The 24,087-nt window shown below is 41.5% G+C and overlaps 2 protein-coding genes across 5 annotated transcripts in view; one reads left to right on the forward strand and one right to left on the reverse strand.

Moving 5' to 3' along the window:
* B3galnt2 (beta-1,3-N-acetylgalactosaminyltransferase 2) overlaps positions 1-14,669 on the forward strand; it is a 38,171-nt gene extending 23,502 nt beyond the window's left edge. The window contains exons 5-12 of the mRNA XM_057787011.1: positions 217-312; positions 6,406-6,516; positions 9,130-9,208; positions 9,736-9,919; positions 10,587-10,712; positions 11,589-11,748; positions 12,134-12,190; positions 13,622-14,669. Coding sequence (XP_057642994.1) covers positions 217-312; positions 6,406-6,516; positions 9,130-9,208; positions 9,736-9,919; positions 10,587-10,712; positions 11,589-11,748; positions 12,134-12,190; positions 13,622-13,762 — 954 coding nt within the window. The 3' untranslated portion in view covers positions 13,763-14,669. The remainder of the gene's footprint in view (positions 1-216; positions 313-6,405; positions 6,517-9,129; positions 9,209-9,735; positions 9,920-10,586; positions 10,713-11,588; positions 11,749-12,133; positions 12,191-13,621) is intronic.
* Positions 14,670-14,690: 21 nt separating this feature from the next.
* The window catches only part of Tbce (tubulin folding cofactor E), a 40,352-nt gene continuing 30,955 nt past the window's right edge, over positions 14,691-24,087 (reverse strand). For 2 of the 4 annotated variants that reach the window (XM_057787008.1, XM_057787010.1), the window contains exons 9-17: positions 23,482-23,577; positions 22,362-22,426; positions 22,213-22,277; positions 21,691-21,831; positions 20,253-20,406; positions 18,340-18,408; positions 16,938-16,997; positions 15,084-15,175; positions 14,691-14,916 (exon numbers count right to left, since the gene is read on the reverse strand). In XM_057787008.1, coding sequence (XP_057642991.1) covers positions 14,824-14,916; positions 15,084-15,175; positions 16,938-16,997; positions 18,340-18,408; positions 20,253-20,406; positions 21,691-21,831; positions 22,213-22,277; positions 22,362-22,426; positions 23,482-23,577 — 835 coding nt within the window. In that variant the 3' untranslated portion in view covers positions 14,691-14,823. Of the gene's footprint in view, positions 14,917-15,083; positions 15,176-16,937; positions 16,998-18,339; positions 18,409-20,239; positions 20,407-21,690; positions 21,832-22,212; positions 22,278-22,361; positions 22,427-23,481; positions 23,578-24,087 lie in introns of those variants that run through there. The other 2 variants (XR_009058177.1, XR_009058178.1) reach the window with 2 other exon arrangements.

Below are 24,087 nucleotides of genomic sequence, written 5' to 3' on the forward strand. Positions count from 1 at the left end.
CCCTCATACACACATGTCAAAACACCAATGTACATAAAATAAAAATAAATCATTAAAAAAATAAATACCTGAAAGTTGTTGAAACCACAGTGAGTGTGATTGGTGGCTTTGTAAATTTACTGACAAAGCTACACAGTGTCTGAAGATCTGTTGCATTTACAGTATATAACAGGAAAATTGTCTTTGTTTCTCCGTCCCTCCCTACCCATCTTGCAGGAGGCCCTTTTCGTCGCTCGATTTAGTCCTCCAAGCTGTGGCATACAGGTGAACAAGCTATGGTACAAGCCTGTGGAGCAGTTCATCTTACCAGAGGTATGGCTAGAGTGAAGACCAGTGTTGGTTTTGTAGGTGTGTGCTTTGTTGTACCACGTCAGCTCTACAGTGTGGAAGCAGCAGTACCAACAAAGCTTGCACTAAATTTTGCAGTTACACCAAGAGGACTTCTTAGCCATGGTTTTTAAAAGTGCCTGTTGCCATGGTTAACTTAAAGTTGAGAACTGTGTGACTGTCTCAGTGACAAAGGGTAGTAGTAAGCCTTAGAAACAGTAGGTATTTTGGAAGTTAAATGTTTTACTTATCTAAGGAATTGTAAAAAAAAAAAAAAAAGTCTGTTGTGGGATATTTTGATCATACTCTGACACTCCTGAGATTGCCAATAAAGTTTACCTTGAATCAGAGAGATGAGCTAGCTATTGGCTGACCAAAATTTGGAAGACCCAGAACATATAGAGAGATACAGGAGGGAGGGGCTTAGAACGATCCTTCATCCTTTTGGAGTGAGAGAGAGAGGAGGTCACTGGTCACTTTGCTGCTGCTTCTCTAATTCAAGGTAAACTTTATGGGCAGTTTTGGGACTCTCAGAGTACGATCAAAATATCCCACAACATTGCCAGGTATGATAGGGCACTTTTAATCCCAACATTCTGTTGGTAAAAGCAGGCAGAGCTCTGTGAATTCAGGGCCAGCCTGGTCTACATACTAAGTTCAGGACAGCATGAGAACCTGTATCAAAAATTAAAAACAAAAACAGTGCAGATAGGATAATAGGCAGTATTTTCAAGTTAAATAAAAAGTAACAGTGAACACTTGTGGATGATGTCTGAGGACATGTCTGTCACCTCTGGGCTCTTGGACAGTTTTAAATCCTACTCGCTGGAGACCATTTTGTCTGCTAGATGCCCTCATGCATCGTGAGGGTTTCCCCAGTGTAGTCAAGGACTGAACAGAGGCAGGTATGAGCAGTGCCCATCCACCAGCTTCAGCCTATTCATTGAGTCCTCTTCCAAACATAGTGCTTTGAAACCATAGTAGGGGTCAGAGTGTTGGACAGTTTTGGGGTTCACTGAAAACTATCTTGAGTTTGTCTGAAAAATCAAAGCTAAGATGCAAAAGCTGGACCATTGGCAGCTTCCCTGTTAAGCACCAGTCTCATGGTGTTCCAATTAAGGGCAATAGCAGCCACACATTTTTATAGTGTGTTGTGTACTTTTGGCACCAAATACAAGTATTTGAAACAACATTTGTGTGCTGATTAGTCATTTGACACAAGCTAGATTCATCAAAGCCTCAATTGAGAAAATGTCTATAAAGTTGGGTTCTTGGCAAGCCTGTGTGGCAATAACCCCAACTAAGACAATATGTTAATTCTAGATCAAAGAAGTCTTGCCCTCTCTGTGGCTGTCATGAGGTAGAGATGCTGCAGTTACTGGTCCAGAGGGCTTTTTAGGGAATGACTGGTTCTACACAGGTAGACCACTTAGAATGAATGTACTTCCACACGGCAAGCATTCTATAGGTCACTGCACCGTGATTCTCCCCATGAGTTACCTGCTTGCCACCGGAGGACACTTAGCAATGCCTGGCACTCTTGTAACATTAGGCTGTGAGTGTCCAAAATGACAAGGGTTTGAGCTTGAGAAGCTCCTTGAGGAAGGAGCCTCTTGGGGTAACGTCAGAAGGAGGAAAGTACGTTTTAATGCTTCAGTCATAGGTTTATAGCGTGTCCCTTACTTTTCCTTGGTCTGTAAAAAGCATTCCTTTCCTCAGAATGCCATTGTTAAGAAGTGATGTGTCATGGTGCATCTGCATTCCTCTTTAGGAAGTGTGTGGACAGGACATAGCTGTAGAAGTGTGAACCACTAGGCAGTCATTCACATGGCAATTCTAGCTTCTTCATAGGATTGTAGTTTTTCAAAATAAAAATTTAGTTAGGGGACAGGGGTGCCAATGGTTGGAGGATCTTTATTGATTTGTTGTTTTTGTCAAAGAGTAATTTAAAAAAAAAGTGACAGAAGCCTGTCTCCACCAGCAGAAGCAAAAGAGCACTACTCTGGCTGCCTTACATTTTACAATTAAAAATAGTTTGTTAATTCTTTGAGAATTTATTCATCTTATTTTGATCATATTCACCCATCCCACAGACTCCTCCAGAATTCACCCTGGCCTTCTTAACACTCAAATTCAAGTCCCTTATTTCAATTTTCTACATAAACCATGAGGTCCAGTTTATGCAGCCCACATACTCCTGAGCGTGCGGTTGTCCACTGGCGCATACTCAACCTACCAGTGGCTTCACCCTTAAAGAAAAGTCTGATTCTCCCTCCCACAAAAGCAATCAATTGTCCATACCTGAAAGTTGTTTGGTTATTTTTGTGGTTGTTTTGAACAGGGTTTCACTGTATAGTTTTGGCTACCCAGGAACCCACTGTGTAGACCAAGGTAGGCTGGTTGCCATCTCATGGAGTTCTGTCTGCCTCTGTAGGCCTGTGCCACCATGCATGGCCTGAAAGGAGCTTTTAATGCTGGCATCCCTAAGAGCCTTATTTCCTTTTAAGCTTAAGGTAAATATACTAGGTATTTCATTACTTTTGAAAAATATTGAGATAAGTAAAATTGTTTATTAGTGAGTATGTGGGATGGTTTTTATTTTTTTTTCACATATATGCTTTGCTTTGGTTTTCGAGGCAGGGTTTCTCTTTATAGCTTTGGCTGTCCTGGAACTCACTCTGTAGGCTAACCTCAAACTCGGAGATCCACCTGTCTTTGCCTCCCTCATATATTTTCCAAAAGTCTATAATAAATACATATTAGCTTTATAAAAAGAAAATAATAAGCCTTTAGAGATCTAGAAATTAAGTTTTATATTATATGCAACCCTTTCTTTGTTGAGATCTGCCTGGTGTTACATGAAATTTTTTTTTTTGTACATCAGAGCTAGTAACTTTGTGATGGTTGTCTGTGTCTTAACCAGGGAAGTGAGAGTCACCCTTGGTGTGACCCTTCCTGTGACTGTCACACTTGTAAGATATCTGGATATCACATCAGCAGTACAGCTTGTCACATGTGTTCTATTGTGGCCTGCCCACTGAAGTGTAAACCTCAAGAGGAGCCACAAGTTTCAGTGAAAAGTGCTATCTATTTATCATAAAATAGTTATTTCTTTAATTGTATATTCTTCTTAAGAATGCAATTGAAACCTAAAACTGCTTTCAGCAGAAAGCAGACTTGTCGTTCAAGTCTGGCACATTATTGTAAGTTTAGTGGACATTTAATGCTCACATTTCTATGAAAAGTGAGTCTTTAGTTATTTTTTCAGTCTACAAGAAGTTATTTCTATATGTTTTATCTCCTGTGTTGTTATCAATGAGAAATTAGAAGAAATACACAGAATTACCATGTAGAAGGGTTTGTACTTTTACTATTTTCCAAGACTATAACAATGACTTTTTTTCCCTGAGCCGTAGTTTTATGGTCTTCAAATGGAGTTACCAAAGTTGCTTTGTATCGTAAGAATTTTCTGGTTTTCTGAAACCTATAACAAACTAGAAAGATGTGTGTGTGAGAGGGGTGGGAGCATGCTTGTTGCTGCCCTACCTCGCATACAGCTTCAGAGGAGATGAAGGACTTTTGCACCAGTAGGTTTCTCTGGTGATGAACCTTGTTGACAATTATATCGTGGCCCAGTTATATACATAAATGGAGTTGGGTGCCAGGAGCTACTGACAAATAGCAAGCCAGTTGCCAAATGTCATTTGAAAAGATAGAACAGAGACTGGTGTATCCGTTTACATACTTTGTTTGTAGGTTCAAGGTGTAAGGTTTTGTCGGAGCCCATGAGGGTCCAACATAGATTCCTTAACCCGGCTGAAACGGAGTCGCGAGGAATAAAACCGACACAGCTTATAAGGTCATCTTGGAAAAGGCCAGAATGACTCTTTATTCTCGGAACATCTTATATCTACATTCAGTGGGGGAAAACCCATTAGGCTGTCTCCTAGGCAACCAGATGCCTGAGCTTAGGTCATGTCCACATCTAGCAGTCAGGTAGGCCATGAATTAGCATCTCTATAAGACATCCTCTTAGTTACAAAAGGAAGGAAGCACCGAACCTCTGAAACTCTTGAGTCATCAGCTTTAGCCAACATCTCTCCTCAGGTAATCCACATTCTAACAAAAGAAACTAGGAGCAGCACATCCTGACTTTTGTTAAGGAGGCGACAGCTTGTCTGCAGAGCTATATGCCTAGCTCAGACCAGGCTAATGGCTACTGTGCCAAACCAAAATATGGGCCCACAAGGTTTCACAGATACCTTTCTTTCTGCTGCAGCTCCTTATGTCCTGCTTTGACTTTTGGCCACCTGATTTATTTTACTCAGCATACCTGGGCCATTTCATCCATTACTGCCTAGACTTCTCTAGCGCTCCAGACGTGCCAGCTGGCCCTGGACATTGGAGTGCTCCAGACGTGCCAGCTGGCCCTGGACATTGGAGTGCTGCTGTCTTCTAACCACTCTCATTGCCTATATTTTCAATCTTGGGTCTAGGATTTTCTTAAACTACCTAAACCAGAATCAAGGGATTTGTCCTCAGATCTGAGACCCAAAGTCGTGTCCATCCTAATTCTAACGTGTTTTCACGCCTTCCACATTTTACTGATGTTAGAGTTTTAGAAGAAAGTGCAGCAGAGCACGGGCAAAAGACTATTGTTGGGGATGGGTGTGTAGCCAACCCAGGCCGTCTCACCCAGCGCTCAGCAGTGATCAGATTCCCAGTGGTTGACATTGGACCATTTGTCAGTTCTTTTATGTTTTATGGTGCTGGCTCACAAGAGTAACTTGAACGACCATTACCCCTGATATGTCAAGGTCCCTAACACCATGACTTGGAATTGATTTTGGCCATGAACTTGATTATAGCAATAAAAACTGAGCTTTTGAAGTGATGTTTCATCCAGGAGCTATGTGACTAGGTACTCTATACCTGAATCTTTCTCCTCTACATATTGCTGCATTGCCAAGATTCCTCTCTCAGCTCAGTTCTTTGTGCAGGGGCAGATTGTTGGAGGGTATAAAGATCACTACTTAAACCTCACTCTTAAGCTCTTCTCAGTGATTGGAGCATAATTTCCTCTTTTGTAAAAGAGGGAATTATGTCAACCTACAGGCAGTTTCCTGGGAATCTTCCCCACTTCCAAGCAGAGGACAGGGTTCATCACCATGGTGGGCAGAGAAGTATCTGCTCTACCTTAGATCCCTCCTCTCCTCAGCCTGGTGCTACAGCCTGTGAAATGCTTACGATTCTGAAGGTGTTGTGTTGTTGCTGTCCACTTTTCTACTTCAAGACTTCTCTGCTTTTGTGGTAATTTGAAGTTCTTTCTGCACCCTAATTTTTGCCAAATGTTTTTCATTTGTGAGCCTGTGGTGACATGTTGATAGTATTTAAAGATAAGAGCTATTCTGTTTTTATTTCTAATATTCAATGTATAGCCCATGGCTTGGTAAATATTAAATAATCACATGTTGAAAACCTACCAGATAAACTTGAGCTTTTTACTTTTTTTCTAAATTTTATAGTAGAAAGAGTTCAATGCAGTTGGCATTCTCAGATTTTGCTAATGACCTTATAAATTAATAAAATATGGTATTCAAAAGCAATGTGACAGTTTGTACCAAAATAAATGCATAAACACACTTTACTTTTTTCAGTAATTTCACCTCTGGGAATTTAAGTATAGTGGGAAAGAGACTTTTATACCAAAACATTCCTATGTTATAGTAGCCATTTGGTCAGCAAACAACTATAAGTTAAGTATTAGCCCAGTGGCATGTTACACCACATTAGAAAGAACAGCTCTAAAAGTTGTAGCAACATTAGGAAATTGAGACAGCAGGAACAGCCAGACAGCATCTGCCAACACCATGAACTGTTTTCTATATGTGTCCAGAAGAAATAACCGAGGACATACATTATCATACTAACAATGAAATATTCAAGTTGTGGCTTAAAAATTAAACTGATGTGTTTCAGGGGGGCGGGGATGACACTTTTTCTAAAGTTTTATGTAAATATTTCCTTAGAACCTAAGTGGCAAGAGTAAACAAATCGGTCTACTGTTCCCCCCCCCAGAGCTTTGAAGGTACAGTCGTGTGGGAAAGCCAAGATCTCCATGGCCTCTTGTCCAGAAACCTCCACAAAGTGACAGTGAATGACGGAGGGGGTGTTCTCAGAGTCATTACAGTAAGCTCTTTTTCATTTCTTTGGGTTGGTTAGAAATATTAACTTTCTTACATGCATTAAAAAGTTTGGAATTTACTTTTATCCTAGGCAGTGTCGTACAGGGGTTTTGAATATTTACACAGTAGAAAGTGTTGCTGAGCCACTTCACCATAGTGAAGGTGAACAGCTTGAGTTGCATGTTCCTGTAACTCCAATATTAATGAATAATGTAGTTTTTGCCTTAAGATTGGTATATTTTAACTCCAGTATTAATGAATAATGTAGTTTTGCCTTAAGATTGGTATATTTTAAAGTTTGGTATTTTATTTCTTGGTAGATTTTTAGTGAGCATTTTTAGAAACATTTGTTCATAGCTAAGTATAATAGTTTATACCTGTGTTCTCAGCACTCAGGAGGCTGAAGCAGCAGGATTGCCCTGAACTGGCTACAGAGTAAGAAAGGAAGAAAAGAAATACATCTTCCATAGTTGGCCATCTTACTTTGATAGCAAAATGTTAGTTAAAATACTATCTACCAAAATATTGAGCTGAGCACAGTGTCCTGTGCCTGGGGTCCCAACTCTTTTTCAAGCTAAAGCGTTAGCCCAGAGATCGGGGCCAGCCTGGGTATCTTTAAAGTGAGGGAGGGAGTACTTGCATTTGTTTTATTTTGAAGCAACTCTGGGGTTTCTGAATCACATTTCTCCTTTGGTCAGATTTTCCTCAGATTTAAAGCAAATCCAAGTTAGGTAAATTTCTCAGACATGGTGTAGTAAAGGTATAGACAGACTTAGTGAGCAAGAGGCCTGCTGTGGTGGTGGTACAGACAGCTGCACAGCCCTTGTTGGTACTTGTCTGATGACTAGAAAGACACTTGGCATTTCAATATTCAATAATCTCTTGAATATTAGCCCTGCTCACATGAAGTAATTTCTGGATTTGAAATGAGTGTCGTGTGATTTATTACTTATTCAGAAAGTATTATTTGCATACCCACTGAAAAGAAGACACAGTTATTCCATCGCATCCATAGTCAGGAAGAAAATAAGGACTGGCAGGGTCCCTCAGAAGGTAAAGGCATGGGATGCCAAGCCTGCTGCCCTCAATTCAACAGGCATACCTGTGTACATACACACCCACAAATAAATAAGTAAATGTAATTTTAAAATGTTTAAAAGAAAAGAAAATATATTAAATGGACCCACAAAGTTACATGTTACACACCCTCATCCTTTTGGCCATGTATAGTATTTTATCCATTATTTAAGATAGAGAATTTTATGGAAGGAATCATAACTTTTATTATTTTCAGGACAAATGCTTTAAATATCATGCCACCTTCCATTTGTGAAACCTAGGCTACACCAAAATTCCATAGACTTTGATTTGTTATACTAAGAAAGTAAGTTTCCTTCTTATTTTAAGTTGAAGATTGAGTTTAAATATAAAGACAAATGATCCACTTGGCCTTGCCCAGCTGGGAACAGATGGTGGTTTAAACCTTTTCTCTTCATGGTCCCTGAGTTTTCAGATGTACTAAGATCTTAGCAGATTCACGAGAATTTTTGTCAAAAAGTAATAATTCTTTAATGTTTTTAAAGTGATGAAGTTAGATGTAAACTAAGCTGAGTTTTGCACTGTTGTGGTTGTGTGTATAAGAACATTTATTTATCTTTAAGTTGGAATTTTGAGCACTGGGCCAGAGTCATCTTGATGCTTTAAACCCATGGATAGGGGCTGAAGGTGGTTTAGCGGTTAAGAGTGCTGGCTGCTTATCTTCATCATTTTTTTTTCTTCATCATTTTTTTGTTGCCGTGATAAGGCAAGATCAAGGCGTGTTAAAAGGAAGTGTTTAATTTGGGGTTCATTATTCCAAGTGGTCAGAGTCCATGACCACCATGGTGTGGAGCCTGACAACAGGGCTGGCTTGGTGCTGAAACAGTAGTTGAGAGCTTGCATTTTGATCCATAAGCTCGAAGCAGAGAGCTAACTGGGAATGACTTTGAAATCTCAAAGCCCACCCTAGTAACACACCTCCTACCTAACCCTTTCCAAACAGTCCCACCAATTGAGCGCCAAATATTCAAATATATGAGCCTATGGGTGTGGAGGCATTCTTATTCAGTCCACCACACTACTCTTTCAGAAAACCTACGCTGGGTTCCAGTGCCCTCATAGTGCCTCTAGCCTCATGGTGTGACACTCTCCTCTGACATCCTAAGGCACTCACTTCATGCAGGTTCAGGTGTTGAACACACATACAAAGTATCTATGCACATAAAGTAAGAATAGGGAAATAAAGTAGGCCTGGTAATGGTGGTGCACACCTTTGATCTCAGCACTCAGGAGGTAGAGGCAGATCTGCCTAGATCTCTATGAGTTTGAGGACAGCCATAATTACACAAAGAAATTCTGTCTTGAAAAACCAGGGAGGAAGGAGGGAGGGAAGGAGGAAAAGAATGAGGGAGAGGGAAGGAGAGAAAGGGGGGGGAGAGAGGAATAAGTAAAATAAATAATAAATCCATGGCATCAGTATCTGCTGTAGGTCAGGCATCCTGGCCATTCAGCTCTGTGTTGTAATACATTAATTGTTAGTCATGAAATCCCGGAGCACTTCTGTTCTCATTCCTTTCAGGCTGGGGAAGGGACACTGCCTCATGAATTCATGGAAGGCGTGGAGGGGGTTGCAGGTGGCTTTATCTACACTATTCAGGGTAAGTTGGCTAGTACAAAAGCAAACTCAATGTAGCTAACTTTGTTTTATAATACACTTTGAAAGATCATCTTTTCAAGTTAAAAGTTCCTTATCAAACTGGGTACAAAGTTTTATGCCTGAAATGCTGATGCTTAAGAGACTGCAGAAAAATTATGACTTCAAAAGCCATTCTGGGCTATGTGGCAACACCCCATCTCCAAAGCAAAGCCCGGAAGCTTACTTTTTAAGGTATTATATTCTGTTATGCAAGTAAAGCATAGTTGGACTCTTGTTGGTTCTACTTGTATTGTTTCCCAGCATAGCAAACAGTGCTGCAGAGAACATTGTGGTCCCATGTAGGGTGGTAGTATCTCTGATGTCTTATCACAAGTAGGCCTAAGTGAGCTATAACTCCGCCCCACCTGAAGAGCCAAATGAGCATGTGTTCCACTGCATCCTTGGGGAAGGAATCTGGTAACATTTTCAAGTTCTGGGTCCTGAGCATGCAGTAGTGTCTTTCTTCAGCAGTCAGCCTTTCCTTTTCAGAAGGAGATGCACTGTTACGAAGCCTTCACTCACGGCCCCAGAGACTCTCAAACCACATTCAGGATCTACGAGTGGAAGATGCCTTACTGCAGGAGGAGAGCAGCATCTATGACGACATTGTCTTCGTGGATGTTGTGGATACTTACCGGAATGTTCCTGCAAAATTACTCAACTTCTACAGATGGTAGGTTGTGTGGCTGTTGGGTAGCTAAAATTTGCTTTGTTGTTATTTTGATACAGAAACATCAAACCACCGAGATTTTAAAATTTAAGACATTCATCATCTGGGGTGTGATCTGTTATATCACAATCCTTTAAAATCAATTTCTTTTTAATCTTAAGGTTTTTTTTAAAAAATTACTCATGTGTATGTGTCTCTGTGTCTGCCTTGTGTGTGTAGGTGCCTTTGCACGCCAGAAGAAGGCATCAGATCTCTGGAACTGGGGTTACAAGCCGTTCTGAGCTGCCCTACATGGGTACCAGGAACCAAATGTGTGGGACATCTGGAAGAGCAGTACTTAGTCCTGACTGCTGAGCCAACTCTTCAGCACATCTTGGCTCCTTTTTAAGACATCTTCTAATGTGCTATTGCTTTCTTATTTTGATGAACAGATCCACAGTGTGAATGGCATTAAGTGTTCAAAACCAACAAAACAAAAATTAATTCCCTTGAAGTCATTCCTACACATTTGGATGTCTCAAACTCATACTGGATTGTGGTTCTCTGTGTGTGGGATAAGACACTGAAGGTGCACAGCTGCACAGGCATAGTATATATCCTTCCGGGGTGGTGCTTACTTGCATATTCCTTTTTTTTTTTTTTTTTTTTTTTTTTTTTTTTTTGTCAACAGGACTGTGGAAACCACCAGCTTCGGTTTGCTGCTGAAGACAGATGATGACTGTTACATAGACTTAGAAGCTGTGTTTAATAGAATTGCTCAGAAGAATCTAAATGGCCCTAATTTTTGGTGGGGAAAGTAAGTGAACCATGGACAGACATTGACTTTTGGTATACCTAAGTGTAATTAATTTAGGATGAAATATGCAAGTTATTTTTCCACAAGAAAAATGTTATGAAATTTCTTATTAGTTAAACTATTTTGGATTAGTTTGCTGTCACTATAACCAGAGGTAATTTTTTTTTTCTATTGAAAAATCTCAGCCAGGCGGTAGTGGCGCACGCCTTTAATCCCAGCACTCGGGAAGCAGAGACAGGCAGATCTCTGTGAGTTTGAGGCCAGCCTGGTCTACAAGAGCTAGTTCCAGACAGTTAGGGCTGTTACACAGAGAAAAAAAAAACTTAGGCTTATTAGCCAAGAGTCAAAGATCTGCTTTTAGAAGGGCAAGGTACCCTGAAGCTGGTTTTTTTTTTTTTTGGTTTTTTTTTTGGTTTTTCGAGACAGGGTTTCTCTGTGGTTTTGGAGCCTGTCCTGGAACTAGCTCTTGTAGACCAGGCTGGTCTCGAACTCACAGAGATCCGCCTGCCTCTGCCTCCCAAGTGCTGGGATTAAAGGCGTGCGCCACCACCGCCCAGTTGTTGTATGTTTTTTGTTAGACCGTGTACGACACATCTCCATAGCCATTGTTTTTGCTACTTTAGGAACACTGCAGGATTAGTAAATTGGTGGGTTTGGTTTCATTTGAATATGTACTGAAACACAGGGTGGGCTTCTCTTAGCTTTCTTTAAGAAACTGAGAGCTTACCTAACTAGTCTATATAAAGTACCATTGGGTAAATAATTCCTTTCCTTAGATGGAAGAATTTTCCCCTGCTCTACAAGCTTGTCCCTTTGTAGTGGTCAAAGGAATCTAGTAGAAGCATGTGGCCAGCCATCATCTTTGTAACATCTCAGTTTCAGGTTGAATTGGGCAGTGGACAGAACTGGGAAGTGGCAGGAGCTAGAATACCCCAGCCCAGCCTACCCTGCCTTTGCATGTGGGTCAGGGTACATGATCTCCAAGGATATCGTTGACTGGCTGGCAGGCAATTCCGGAAGGTTAAAGACCTATCAGGTAATAAGATCACTCATCCAGTCCAATGTCCTGAGATGTCCTTGTAGAGCCAGCTTACTATGGTTGTCCTTTCTCTGCAGGAATCACTCCTGCCATCTATCAGACTCCAGTCATGATGTCTATATCTTATTTGAGCCTGTTTTCACAGCTTTTAGTCTTCATTTGCAAACTGGAGGAATGTAAATACTTCTGCTAAAAGGAAGAAGCCAAAGAAGCGCTTTTTTTTCTGACTTGGTTATAGTGTAAGGGACCAAGTGTCCCCACCTATGAGATCCACATTACACTTATTAGTTCACTGTGTGTCCTTTATCCCATCTCTAGCTTGCTCTTGTACATATGGCTTTGTCTTTAAAATATTAAGAAGTTTCCATTTGACCATGAGTAGGGTGAAGATGTCAGCATGGGCATTTGGATGGCAGCCATAGGACCTAAAAGACACCAGGTAAGCAGGTATGAGGGTGCTGGCTTCACTTCTGATCTTTTGGAGGTGTTCAAGTGAACCTACATACTGTACATCCAACCGTAGGCATAAGAATCAGTGCCTTCTGGCATCCCAGCTATGCTCTTAAGTTACAACACTCTACCTCATTATTCCTCAAATAATTGTCGAAGTTTAAACCAAAAGGAAATGCTGTGAACAGAAATTCCTTATCCACAAAAAAGAATTAGGTCTTTAGATTTGATCAGAATTCCTTAATAGCTTTACAGTTTAGAATCTGTTGACTTGAGTTTCTGGCCCATAACAGTGAGACCTCTCAGCTCCTGATAACAGACTTAAGTATCTTATTTGTAAGGGAGGGTGGAATGAGGTGGTGATGGTGGTGCAGAGGTCAAAATTGAAGGTAGGAAAGTTGGGGCGGGAAGGACAGGCTTTTGCCTTATTTGTTGTATTGACTTCTGTGGCTGTAGCAGGTACAGTCAACAAGACGCGCAGTGCCTGCCTTCAGTCATAACACTTCTCACTCACACAGGAGAACATAGCCATTCAGCGACTCAGCACATCAAAGGCTGCTCTGCTTGTGGAGCTTGTTGATGTGCTGATCCTTTTTTGTGACCCTGGCCTGTACGAGTCATACAGAGGATATTCACTTTGCCATGCCCAATGGGGCACTATTATTTTTAAACAATTCACATCGCTGCCTTGGGCCTTGCTTCTTGGACAGAAAGCTTTGTTCTCTTCCATGTACCCAAGGCATGAGCCCCACTCTGTTGCCACTGGTGAACCCCTCATTCTAGGTGTTTTTGAGAGATAGGGATTGCCAGATTCCCTCCAGACACATGTTAGTTCCAGCAGCCTCTACACCCATTAAAATTATCATGGTTTAAAAAGAGTTTCAGATTTTAGCCAGGGTTTGTGTTGTCAGATTCCACATTTCTTCATATGTGTTGTTGCTTGCCGAGCAGTGTGGTACTTGGGACTCAGGAGTCTTGGACAGCCTGTTCTTCCACAGCGACAGGAAGAATAATTTGCTCTCATAGCATTCGATCCTGAAATGAGGTGACTTACAAAGAGTTGCAAGCATCCTATCAAAATGGCTGCCACTGCTTTATGACCTCTCTCTAAAAGGGAATATGAAAGTGTTCATCTGTACTCTGTACGTTTTATAGAATTTCATGTACTGACTCTTCTGAGAATTTTCATGTAGTTATTTTAATTGACAATATAATGACTGTGCATATTTATGGGTTAGTTTGGCATTAGGTGACTCTTAATATTCACACTGTAGTTTCTGGGTTCATAGCCCCAGGACTATAAGGCTGCGGTACTTTCCCAAAATCAGGATCCATCCCACTCCCAAATCTCTGGTAGAGTACACTGAAGTGTCACACACGTATCGTTTCCTGATTCTGCTTGTATTTTGTTTCTCAACAGGACAGCCTGTGGCTGTGTGAGAAAACCTGTGAGACAGGAATGCTGTCTTCTCCTCAGTATTCACCACAAGAGCTGAGCAGACTGTGGGAACTGAAGGAGCTGTGTGGGGATCCTTGTCAGTGTGAAGCAAAAGTACAGTGACCCCCAAAGACCAGGGACTGTAAGTCTGAGGAGCCTGTGGCTGATACTGAGCTATAAGTAGTGTGATATTACCAGTGTTTGCACAGATCTTAATGAATCATCGATATTGTAGCAGAAGTTTTTATTTATAAATTGGAAGATTATTTAATACCAAATTATTTTATAAAAAAAATTCGTAACTCCTAATCACTGTTACTAATCAGTAATTATTTCATCATTACCACTTTTGGTTAAACCTGGCCAAATTCAGAAAGTTGTAATAATGCCATTTGAATCTCAATCATGATTATAAAATAGCTCTGCATAGCTCAATTAGGACAGTAAGAACGTAGAATGTACAAAGATGCTGTGTGGTGCTGGGGCCACATATACCAAAGTCAGGGTTGCTAGAAATACCAGTTTGTGGATCTCTGACGTGGGCAAACTGGCCTTGAAAAAGAAATACTGTAACCTGAAGTTTGGGGTCTTGCTTTTAAAAATGTTCATTTACATTTATATATGTATCATGCTTTCTCTTACCATTTAATGTATATCCTGAATGTCTCACCTTAGCACTCTCACTAAACTGTTTGAGTGTGATAAAAGTAAACACCTCAGGGTTCAGTGTCACAGGGAAGTAGGGAAGGCACTCTGCCTTGCCTGATGTTTACCTAAGCTTGAGGAGGTAGTAATCTGTGGAAGACAGGTTCGGTGTAGATAAAATGTGGAGAAAAGTATGTTGTACAGAGTAGGAGATATGTTTCCTCAGTTTAAGGGACATTTTTTTGAACGACCAACCAAATCACTGTAGTAAACTTTTTCAAATAGTTAAGTAGCCCACAGCAAATGTTAACTCTATTCAGATTTAGACTACTGTTTCTATTTATATTTACATCTCCACATAATGGAATACAGTAAGCTGTGGAAACAGACGGAGTAGAAAAATCACTAGTAATCAAAGCCTTTATTCTATATACAACCAAATGGTCCTTTCCCAACAAAACATTCATCCTTTATGAGGGTGAAGTTTTTGTTTCTGGTATATACAACATTCCAGCCGCTAAACTCTTACGGTTGGATTGTTACCATCGCACTAGTAGACAGTCTCCATTCTCCACAGAATAAAACTGTAATGACTGTAGGTCATCTTCTAGATCAATTTCTCTGCCCGGCATCTAAAATGAGAACAAAGTGGGGAAGAGTGAGTAGACAGATCTGATGATGCATGTTATACATGCCGCCCTCCAATGGCAGCTAGCTTGAGGAGTCACCATGCCACCTCCATTTAAAATCTGTTATGTATGGCTCATGGTACTGTGGAGAACTAAGCTTAGCAACTTACCTTGAGACTTTCATAGGACAGCAGAAGTTCTGACACAGGAACTTTGAGAAGACGTGACAGCAGTCCCTTTACCTTTTGAATTGTCATGGAATCTATCAAAGAAAAGGAAAATCCATTTCTCTCAAATGATGACTGTGTACAACCAGCTCAGCCATGATCTGTCCTTGAGTCACCCAGCCAGTTGGTTCTTTGGCAAACTGGGAAATGGAGCCAAAGTTTGACTCAAGTAGTCTTGGCAGCGAAAGCATTTACCATTTCTTCCTCAATCTGAGTAACCAGAAATAATCACCCCACCGAGGAGGAAAGATATAGGCCTTTGTGATAACTTCCTAATGGGTTGCTGAAGATCCCATGAGTGGGGCCTTGAGGATAGCTCTCAGCCTTATTTTCCTCTAGGAGAGAGCGTAGACTTGAGTGGTTGATGAGGTCCCTCCCAGCATGAGCATCTGGTCACCATCAGGATGTGTACAATGACTACCAGGTGTGGAAGGTAACTCAGCGAAACAAATGCCATGGTCTGTTCAGAACACACTAGGAACTTCTTTCCAAAGACAGTGATGAAGAAAATTAGTTTCTCTGAAGCTTTAGCTGAAAGTACAGCAATAGTATGGTGTCCTACAAATATCACAATGTAGTCAATTATTTTTCTATAAAAATCATTTTTTATAAAAGCTGTGTTTTTATGCAACTTGTGATAATAAATCTTCTCTATTTTAGAATAAAACTAGTCTTCTCCTGTTTGTGACCCCCTTCGACAGTCCTACTACCCTGAATGTGCCTGATCAAAGCTGCTGTGTTAGAGGAGCAGGCTGGGTCCCAGACTGAATAAGGACAAGAAGGGGAGGAAGCAGACGAGCTGTCAGCATAGTTTTGCATCCATAGTAAGGACATGATGTGACTATTGCCACATTTCCACCAGCGCCTTCCCTGCCACGAACTGCATAACCATCCTTACATTGCATCCTTACATTGAGTAACAAGAAGTTAATACACACTGTTAATTTGTCATTATATATTACAAAGCAGTCACAGAAACTGAACTGCTAATTTAAAAGAGAGAGAAATATTTGGCCCTAAATGGATAGTAGTTCAGGAAAGTACTCTTCTGAGTGCAACTAGCCTTCCACGAGCGTTATCACGGGCAAGCTTGTTTTGTCTGATGAACATGGATATAAAATCGATGAATTTACTGCACTGGTAGGCAAATAGGGAAATATATTTACTAGAGTCAGACAGACTCATATGTTTCCATTTCTTCAATTGCTACTGGCTTTAAATCTAACCCGTCAGCACTTAGCTGTGACTCAAGTTTATCTTGAGAATTTATAGAATTGTGTCATGCTAAAAAATTGATTCTTCGAAGTGCAAGTCTAAGGTCAATTATATTATCCAAATGAATTTATGATTCTAATATTAAGTCAGTTCCAGTAGTACAATTTTGTTAAAGGATTCTGAAAAAAAGAATTTTATCCCCAAGTTGTTTAAAAGCACTAACTTCTCTCCTGATCAGGAAGTCATCTCTAGACAAGCAAAGTGGAAAGAATCAATCTGGGAACTTAAATACATGGGCATGGGAAGTATTCCTTTGAGGGGCTAAGCATTCAAGTCCTCACACCTGTGGCTGGACACTATCACATGGCACAGGTGTGGTGACAAATGCCTTTTACTTGGGAGGCAGGTATCTGAGTTCAAGGCCAACAAAAACCCCACAAATTTTAATAAAACTATTTCCAGATAAACTGAAAGTTTTAGATTAAGCACTAATGAAGGTCTACATAAACTAAAAGTTAACATTCCCCCTAGCTTCACCCTAAGCCAGTGGTACTTGAACAGCAGAGAAGGGCATGCTCTTACCTGGCAACTGCTTTTCTAATACTTTCTGTTCAAGTTTGCTTGAGCACTTTATCTTCAATGCTTTAAGCAAAAAGGTAAAAAGTTAATAACCACCATAGCAGGGATTTACAGTATGCATGCATGTAGAACTGTGATGCAAAATTAATAAAAACTCAGAGAGAAACTGGGGTTCAACCTGAAGATCAGAAAAGCAAAACAGCCAGCCACTGGATCTTACCTCTAACTCAGTTCAAAATGTCAATCCTGCCTCCAGGAATCTCAGAATGAGACTGAGAGCTGTTTCCTCCCATTTTATAATCCTTTCTAAGGCTGGGATTAAAGGCATTAACCGCCTGGCTTCTATAGCAACTAGTGTGGCAACTGGGATTAAAGGTGTGTTACCACTGCCTCGTCTGTAAGGTTGACCAGTGGGCTGTTTTACAGGCAAGCTTTATTTATTAAAATACAAATGAAATGTCACTACAGAACTGGACTTGTACCTCTGAGGTAGAGCGCATACTTTGTATACACAAGACCTCAGTTTCATTACTAGCACCAATAAGTAAAAACATGCAGCCCAAGAGATTTTCAGATAATGCATCAGTTTGGCACAGTAACTTGGCTCAGTCCTTATAAATTAATATTCCCATGAAGCTAGAGCGTGGTAGTACACACCTGTAGTTCCAGGCTATAACCCCACCTTGAAAGGCTTTTGGTAGGATTGCCACAAATTCAAGTCCAATCTATACAACACATGCCAGCTATGAGACTTTGTCTCAAAACAAAAAATCAAAAAGATATTGTCATGGCCCCAGAACTGGGGAGCTATAGAGGAGGATACTGAGTACAAGGCAGCCTGGGTTTATATACCAGGATCATGTCTCAAACAGCTGACCCAGCATTCTATCACCTTTTCTTTCCCTCCACACTACCTCCTGACAGTTCACTGAGGGTTCTGCATGTAGGACACAGTGCAGGATTCGACATCACAGTGTGGTTTACTACTCTGCTCTCTTACACCTAGAAGGCTATTTCACAGTCTGAAACAGGGGGACATCAGAATGCCCAACACAAACTGGGTGAGTTTGGGATCAGTACTCCCTAAGACAGTGGTTCTCAATTGGGGTGTGTGTGTTGTCTTGAACCCTTTCATTAGGGTTGCCTACAACCATTAGAAAACAAACAGGTATTAACATTATGATTCATAACAGTAGCAAAATGACAATTATGAATTAGCAGTGAAAATAATTTTATGGTTGGGGGATCACCACAATATGAAAAACTGTATTAAAGGGTTGCAGCATTAGGAAAGTTGAGAGCCACTGACCTAGGAGAAGCACACTTCATCCCTATCAAGCAAGCCATCACCATGTGCTGACACCCAAGACCCCAGAACAAAGCAGGTATGTGAAAGGATTCTTACTTAGCAACTGATTTTTGAGCATGAATGGCTGCTGTGTTCTGAGTTCCTCGTCTTCAGGTGCACCATATTCTGTTTGTTTAAGAAGAAATAGAAAGGGATGAACAATTGCTAAAGGCTACAGTAAGGAAACTATGTTAGTGTGAACAGAGCCTCTCCCAGGATCTACCCAGCATCACTGATCAATTAGTTTGGGATTAGCCTCCTGCAGAGCTGCTTGTTGAGTGGTTAGGGGAGCTAAATAAGAGCCATTCCTGCCGGGCGCTGGTGGCGCACACCTTTAATCCCAGCACCCGGGAGGCAGAGGCAGGCAGATCTCTACAAGTTTGAGGCCAACCTGGTCTACAAGAGCTAGTTCCAGGACAGGCTCCAAACCTATAGAGAAACGCACGCACGCACGCACGCACGCACGCACGCACACACCACAATAGCCATTCCCAAAGAAGATCATCTCTGGTTGTATGTTCCATGCTTGTTCTAATAATAGTCTAAGCTTCCCATGCTTTCAAAACCTTTGAACTTTTAACTTGGTTTCAGTTTTGAAAACACCCTTTCATCCAGGGTCCTGAGAAAAATGAGGTATGATCTGGAAAGAAGTCACAGAACCCCATCAGGTTTTAGCCAGTCCAGAGTTTCGTGTCCTGCTGCAGACCAGTTCCTGCACCTGCAACACAGGCAGTGGTTTCCCTTATCTGTGGGGACATATCCTAGGACCTCAGTGGATACCTGAACCTGAGTAGCCTTAGATATTTCTTATTTCAATGTCTTTAAGTAACACATACCTACGATCATAAATTAGACACTGTAGGATGCTAACAACTACACCAGTGAGCTGTGACGGAAGTTATCTGAACCTGTGCTTTCAGAACATCTTTCTGTACTTTCAAGCTTCAGTAAGTCCATTTCTCAGCTTCTCTTTGTATTTTAAGGATCATGTCATGGGATTCATCTGTGTTGGGCATATTTTTAAGTCAGAACACTTGTCACAAGCACTGACACCTTAGTGGTCTATATGCTGAGCCACTGAATGACTCAGGGCAGGCAACACATATGGCATGGAATGCTAGGCAGAGGCAGCTATGTATACCACACCGCTTAGAATGGTATGCAATTAAAACAATCAATGTTTGGTTTCAGGAATTCTTTGTTTTGTTTGGGCTGAGGGTGGACTAAAAATAAGTGGAACTGCAGAAAGGCTGAACTATCCTTTCCTGCTGCCCTTGGTCAAGTGGTTTGGGTTTCTCTGCACACACTAGGCAGTAAGAATCTGAACTGTATGCACCTGCGGGCTGCTTCGAACCTTCCCTTCCCTACCCTCAAGTGACTCAGAATTTACCTAGAGCAGAAAGGAAATTGGGCCAGCTAATAGAGTAATTTGAAAGCAATTCCTATAGGCAGCTTGTCTTCCTGAGATAATGTTCCAGCTGAAGCATTTATGCAGTGAGCTGCTTGCATTGGAAATATATGAAAAGAAAAATGGCCTAAAACTGAACCATGGAATGGTGAAATGATGAGATTAAAACAAAGTGAAAAGTACATTGGGACGTAATGCCCAATCCTTTGCTTCAAAGCCTGAGGCCCAGCTAGCGTAGAAACCATTGTGAACACTAAGTGCCAAGCAACACAGGACAAGACCTAAGGGTGGGATATGGGAAGAACAAAAGTTTATGTGTGAACTTGCCGTGCTGGGAGCATTAAAAACACCAGCACTTGAGATGACCTGGAGTACTGCCAACCTTTCCAAAACTGCAGGAACCCATGTTGACACTGCCAATGTACTGCCTGTTTTCAACTCGTGACATGGTGCCAGGAAAGTGCCCACAGTTCCTTCAAAAAGGAAACAACACTGAGCCTTCCTGAACTACCATATCAGGGCCCTGTTCCAGCTGGAGTCCCCACGGGCTACCTGGACGTACTGCTGCAGAGAAGCTGGTATCTAGGGTGGGCCAAAAGAAACTCTGCATTTGGCTTGTTTTTGTCTGGATCTGTATGTCCGCCAGCCCTTTTCCATTCATTTCCAAAGGCTTTTTGGTAGTCAAGCTCAGCTCCACGCCTTTCCTCTGGAAGAATCTGTGTTGATGTGAAATAGAAATGTGTCATCTTCCAGTGAGCTGCTCATGCTTTTACCCAGTCTTCCCTCTGGTGCTCATGCACAGACAATAGAACTGTTGCCATCTACACTGAAGTAAGTCCCCACACATCCCTGCACTTTTCTAACACAACTCACAAATTCCAAACTGGGGATGGTGGTACCTGTCACTTAAAGAGAGCTAATGCAGAACTGCATGGAGTTCAAAGTCAGCGTGGGCCAGAGACTCTTGTCTCAAAACTAAAATTCAAAGTAAATTTTTATTTAAGAAAGACTAGGTATTATATAACCCTGAAAACTTATTTACATCCCCAAGAACTTGCACATTCTTCTACAGAACGGCAAGATGCCTTAGCAGTTGATACACTTGCCTTAAAGCCTAATGACCCTCATTCAGTCCCTGAGATACATATGGTGGAAGGCGAAAACAAACCTCTGCCAAGTTGTCTTCTGATCTTCATATGTGCCCTAGTATGCATGGCCCTTTTCCTCCAAACAAGTAAATGTAATTTGGTTCTTTAAATTCTACCTTTTTAATTTTTTTTAAAAAAGATTAACTTTGGATTTTTGTTGCACTTATGTATTGCACCAACATGCCTATAGTGTCTGAGGAGGCCAGAAGAGAGCACCCCATCCCTGGGAACTAGAGTTACAGATGCTGTGGATCACTGTGTGGGTCCTCTGCAAGAGCAACAAATGTTCTTAACCACTGAGCCATCTCTCTGGTATTCGACCCTGATAATATTTGCAGGTGCCTGGGTTCACCTCTTGTATGTGCTATAACAGCTGAAACTTCAGAGTGTGTCTAAGCCTCAAAGCCTCACTGTTGGGAGCAACAAGGAGAGAAGAGACGTGCTCTGAGCCTGTGTTCTTTCTGTTTCTTTCCAAGGACACGGGATAAAGTGCCTAACACTACCCCACCTTATCTTAAATGACCACTTTGTTCAGGCAGCAAAGTAACAATGATTTGGCACTGACCTAAATATAACTTTTCCCTCCAAGGACTTGGCAGAGAATTCCAATAAACAAAACGCATCTGATCACTTTGTAATATCCAAATGTAATTTACTGTTACAGTTTTTATTACTTATTTTCTAGTCTTAAAAAAATTAAAACCTAGTGCCATGGCACACCTGTAGTCCTAGCTACTCTAATGGCCGAAGCAGAAAGGATGCTGAGTCCACAAGTTGAGGCCAGTAGGAGCAACAATGAGAACTCCTCTCCAGAACAAAACCAAAGGGTGTAGTTAGGGTCCTAGTGCTTACCTCACTTCTGTTTAGGGTCTTCAGCTGACCAATCTTGGCAATGATGATTTCCTTTGCTTTGTTTCCTTCAGTCAGGGGGTTTCTAGTGCAGGACAAAGCCTGTAGGCTCTGTAATTTATCTAGCTCATTGATAAATGACCACTGAAGCAACAAAAGGAAAAAGGAAAAGCAGCATGTGTCAGGACACAATTCAGACTGCTTGGCCTAGCACATAAAGGTGAGACTGCCTTCCATCGGGGTACCAGGTGCATTGGACACCAATACCACCCATGTGTGCAGTGAGCAAGGAGACCAGAGGAGGGCATTGGATCTCCTGGAACTGGAGTTACAAACAGTTGTGAGTAGCCATCTGTCTTTTGGGAATTGAACCTGAGTTGCTGCAAGGGCAGCCAGTGCCCTTAACCACTGAAAGCCATCTCTCCAAACCCCTAGTTTAACTTTTTTTGACAGAAGAAACCTTCAAACTTCGTGTGCAAGCGAAGACAAGCAGTATTGTGCCCTGCACACTGAGGCAGTTCTTACGTCTGATATTTTGTTGTCATTGACTACGAGGTACTGCAAGGACGGGAACATGGATGTTTTGCACCCTAGAACAATAAAAATGAAACTGCACTGTAGGAATGAAAGAAATAGCTAACATAGGAAGGATGGACATTAATAATCTTATTTACCAATTCCAGCATCCGGAAAATGTATAGAAGAAAGTCCAGTGTCAGAAATGAGTAGGTGTTCTAATCTGAAATGAAAATATTACATTTGATTATACAGGACACTGAAGAGTTCTGGGGTATCTACTAGACTAGCAAGTCTTTTCCTCCACCTTAGATTTCCATATTATGAAACACAAGGTCCAGAAGGAAGGCTGACACTATGATTTGTTCTTCCACATGCATGCCCCTCTAAGATTATGGAGTGCCTCCTGTTCTGTCAGGGGCTAAGTGAGTCTCAAAAGAGGTAGATGGGGATCTCACTTCCCCAAGATTAACAAATGGAGATGTAGGTGTTACCACCAGGACCAAGTCTGCAGCTAAAAGGTGCGTTTAACATATGACAGTTCATTCACTAAAATGATATGGATCGACTGGTGGTGGCGGCACACTCCTTTAATTCCAGCACTCAGGAGGCAGAGACAGGTGAACCTCTGCGAGTTCAAGGCCAGCTTGGGCTACAAAGTGAATTTCAGGACAACCAGAGCTGTTACACAGAGAAACCCTTGAAAAACTAAACAACAAAAAAGAAAATGATATGAACTTTAACAGGCAAATGTAGGTGGAGGCTGCTCATTCATTCCCAGCGCCCAGACTGGAAATAATCACACAGAAACTATATTATTTGCAATACTATTTGGCCAATAACTTAAACTTTTTTTTTTTTTTTGGCTTTTCGAGACAGGGTTTCTCTGTGGCTTTGGAGCCTGTCCTGGAACTAGCTCTTGTAGACCAGGCTGCTCTCGAACTCACAGAGATCCGCCTGCCTCTGCCTCCCGAGTGCTGGGATTAAAGGCGTGCGCCACCATTGCCCGGCAACTTAAACATATTGCTAGCTAGCTTTTATATCTTAAATTAACCCATTTCTATTAATCTGTGTATCACCACGTGGTTGTATCCTACCAGTAAGGTTCCATCTGGCATCTGTCTCCTACGGTGGCTACATGGCTTCTCCCTGACTCCACCCACCTCTCCTCTGTCTGCTTGGAATTCCCGCCTTGCCCTATTGTGCTAAGCCACTGGCCAAAACAGCTTTATTCATTAACCAATAAAAGCAACACATAGACAAATTTTAAGGGATTACCTGGGAAGATATGCTATGAGGCACAGCTGGCTTTCATCAATGGCTGGGTTAGAGGAAAGGTCTAGTAACCTCATCTTCTGCAGGACGTTCACTGGCCTGTATGGAAAGTACAATTTTCTCAATATGGACTAATCTCTTTTGTTTTCAAAGTTAGAGGCCTAAAATAAATGTACCAAGGGTTAGGGAGGAAGGCAGATGGATTTGCCCCCTACCCCCCCCCCCCCCAAATGGGATGCTGTGTTGAAATGCTGGCAAAATCTGGGTCCTTATCCTGCCTTTGATAAAGAAAGATGCCTCCACTTGCCTCCATAAATGAAACCATTTTATACAACAGTCTTTACAGTCTGAACCAATGCAAAAATTTCCCATCCTTAACTTTCTTTCCCATAGTTATTTAATGATATTGTCTAAAAAGGGAGATGATGGACCAGACAGATGGCTCAGTTGGTAAAGGCATTGCCACACTAGAGTACAATAGCGGATATTACCAATTAAAGATCCTTCATTTGCTAGACACAGCTGTCCACACCTGCTTTCCCAACATGCGGGTGGTGAAGGCAAGGCTGAAGGTCATACTTGGCACATAACTAGTTTGAGGCCAACTTG

This window comes from Chionomys nivalis, chromosome 13 (assembly GCF_950005125.1).
Source record: "Chionomys nivalis chromosome 13, mChiNiv1.1, whole genome shotgun sequence".
Taxonomy (NCBI): Eukaryota; Metazoa; Chordata; class Mammalia; order Rodentia; family Cricetidae; genus Chionomys; species Chionomys nivalis.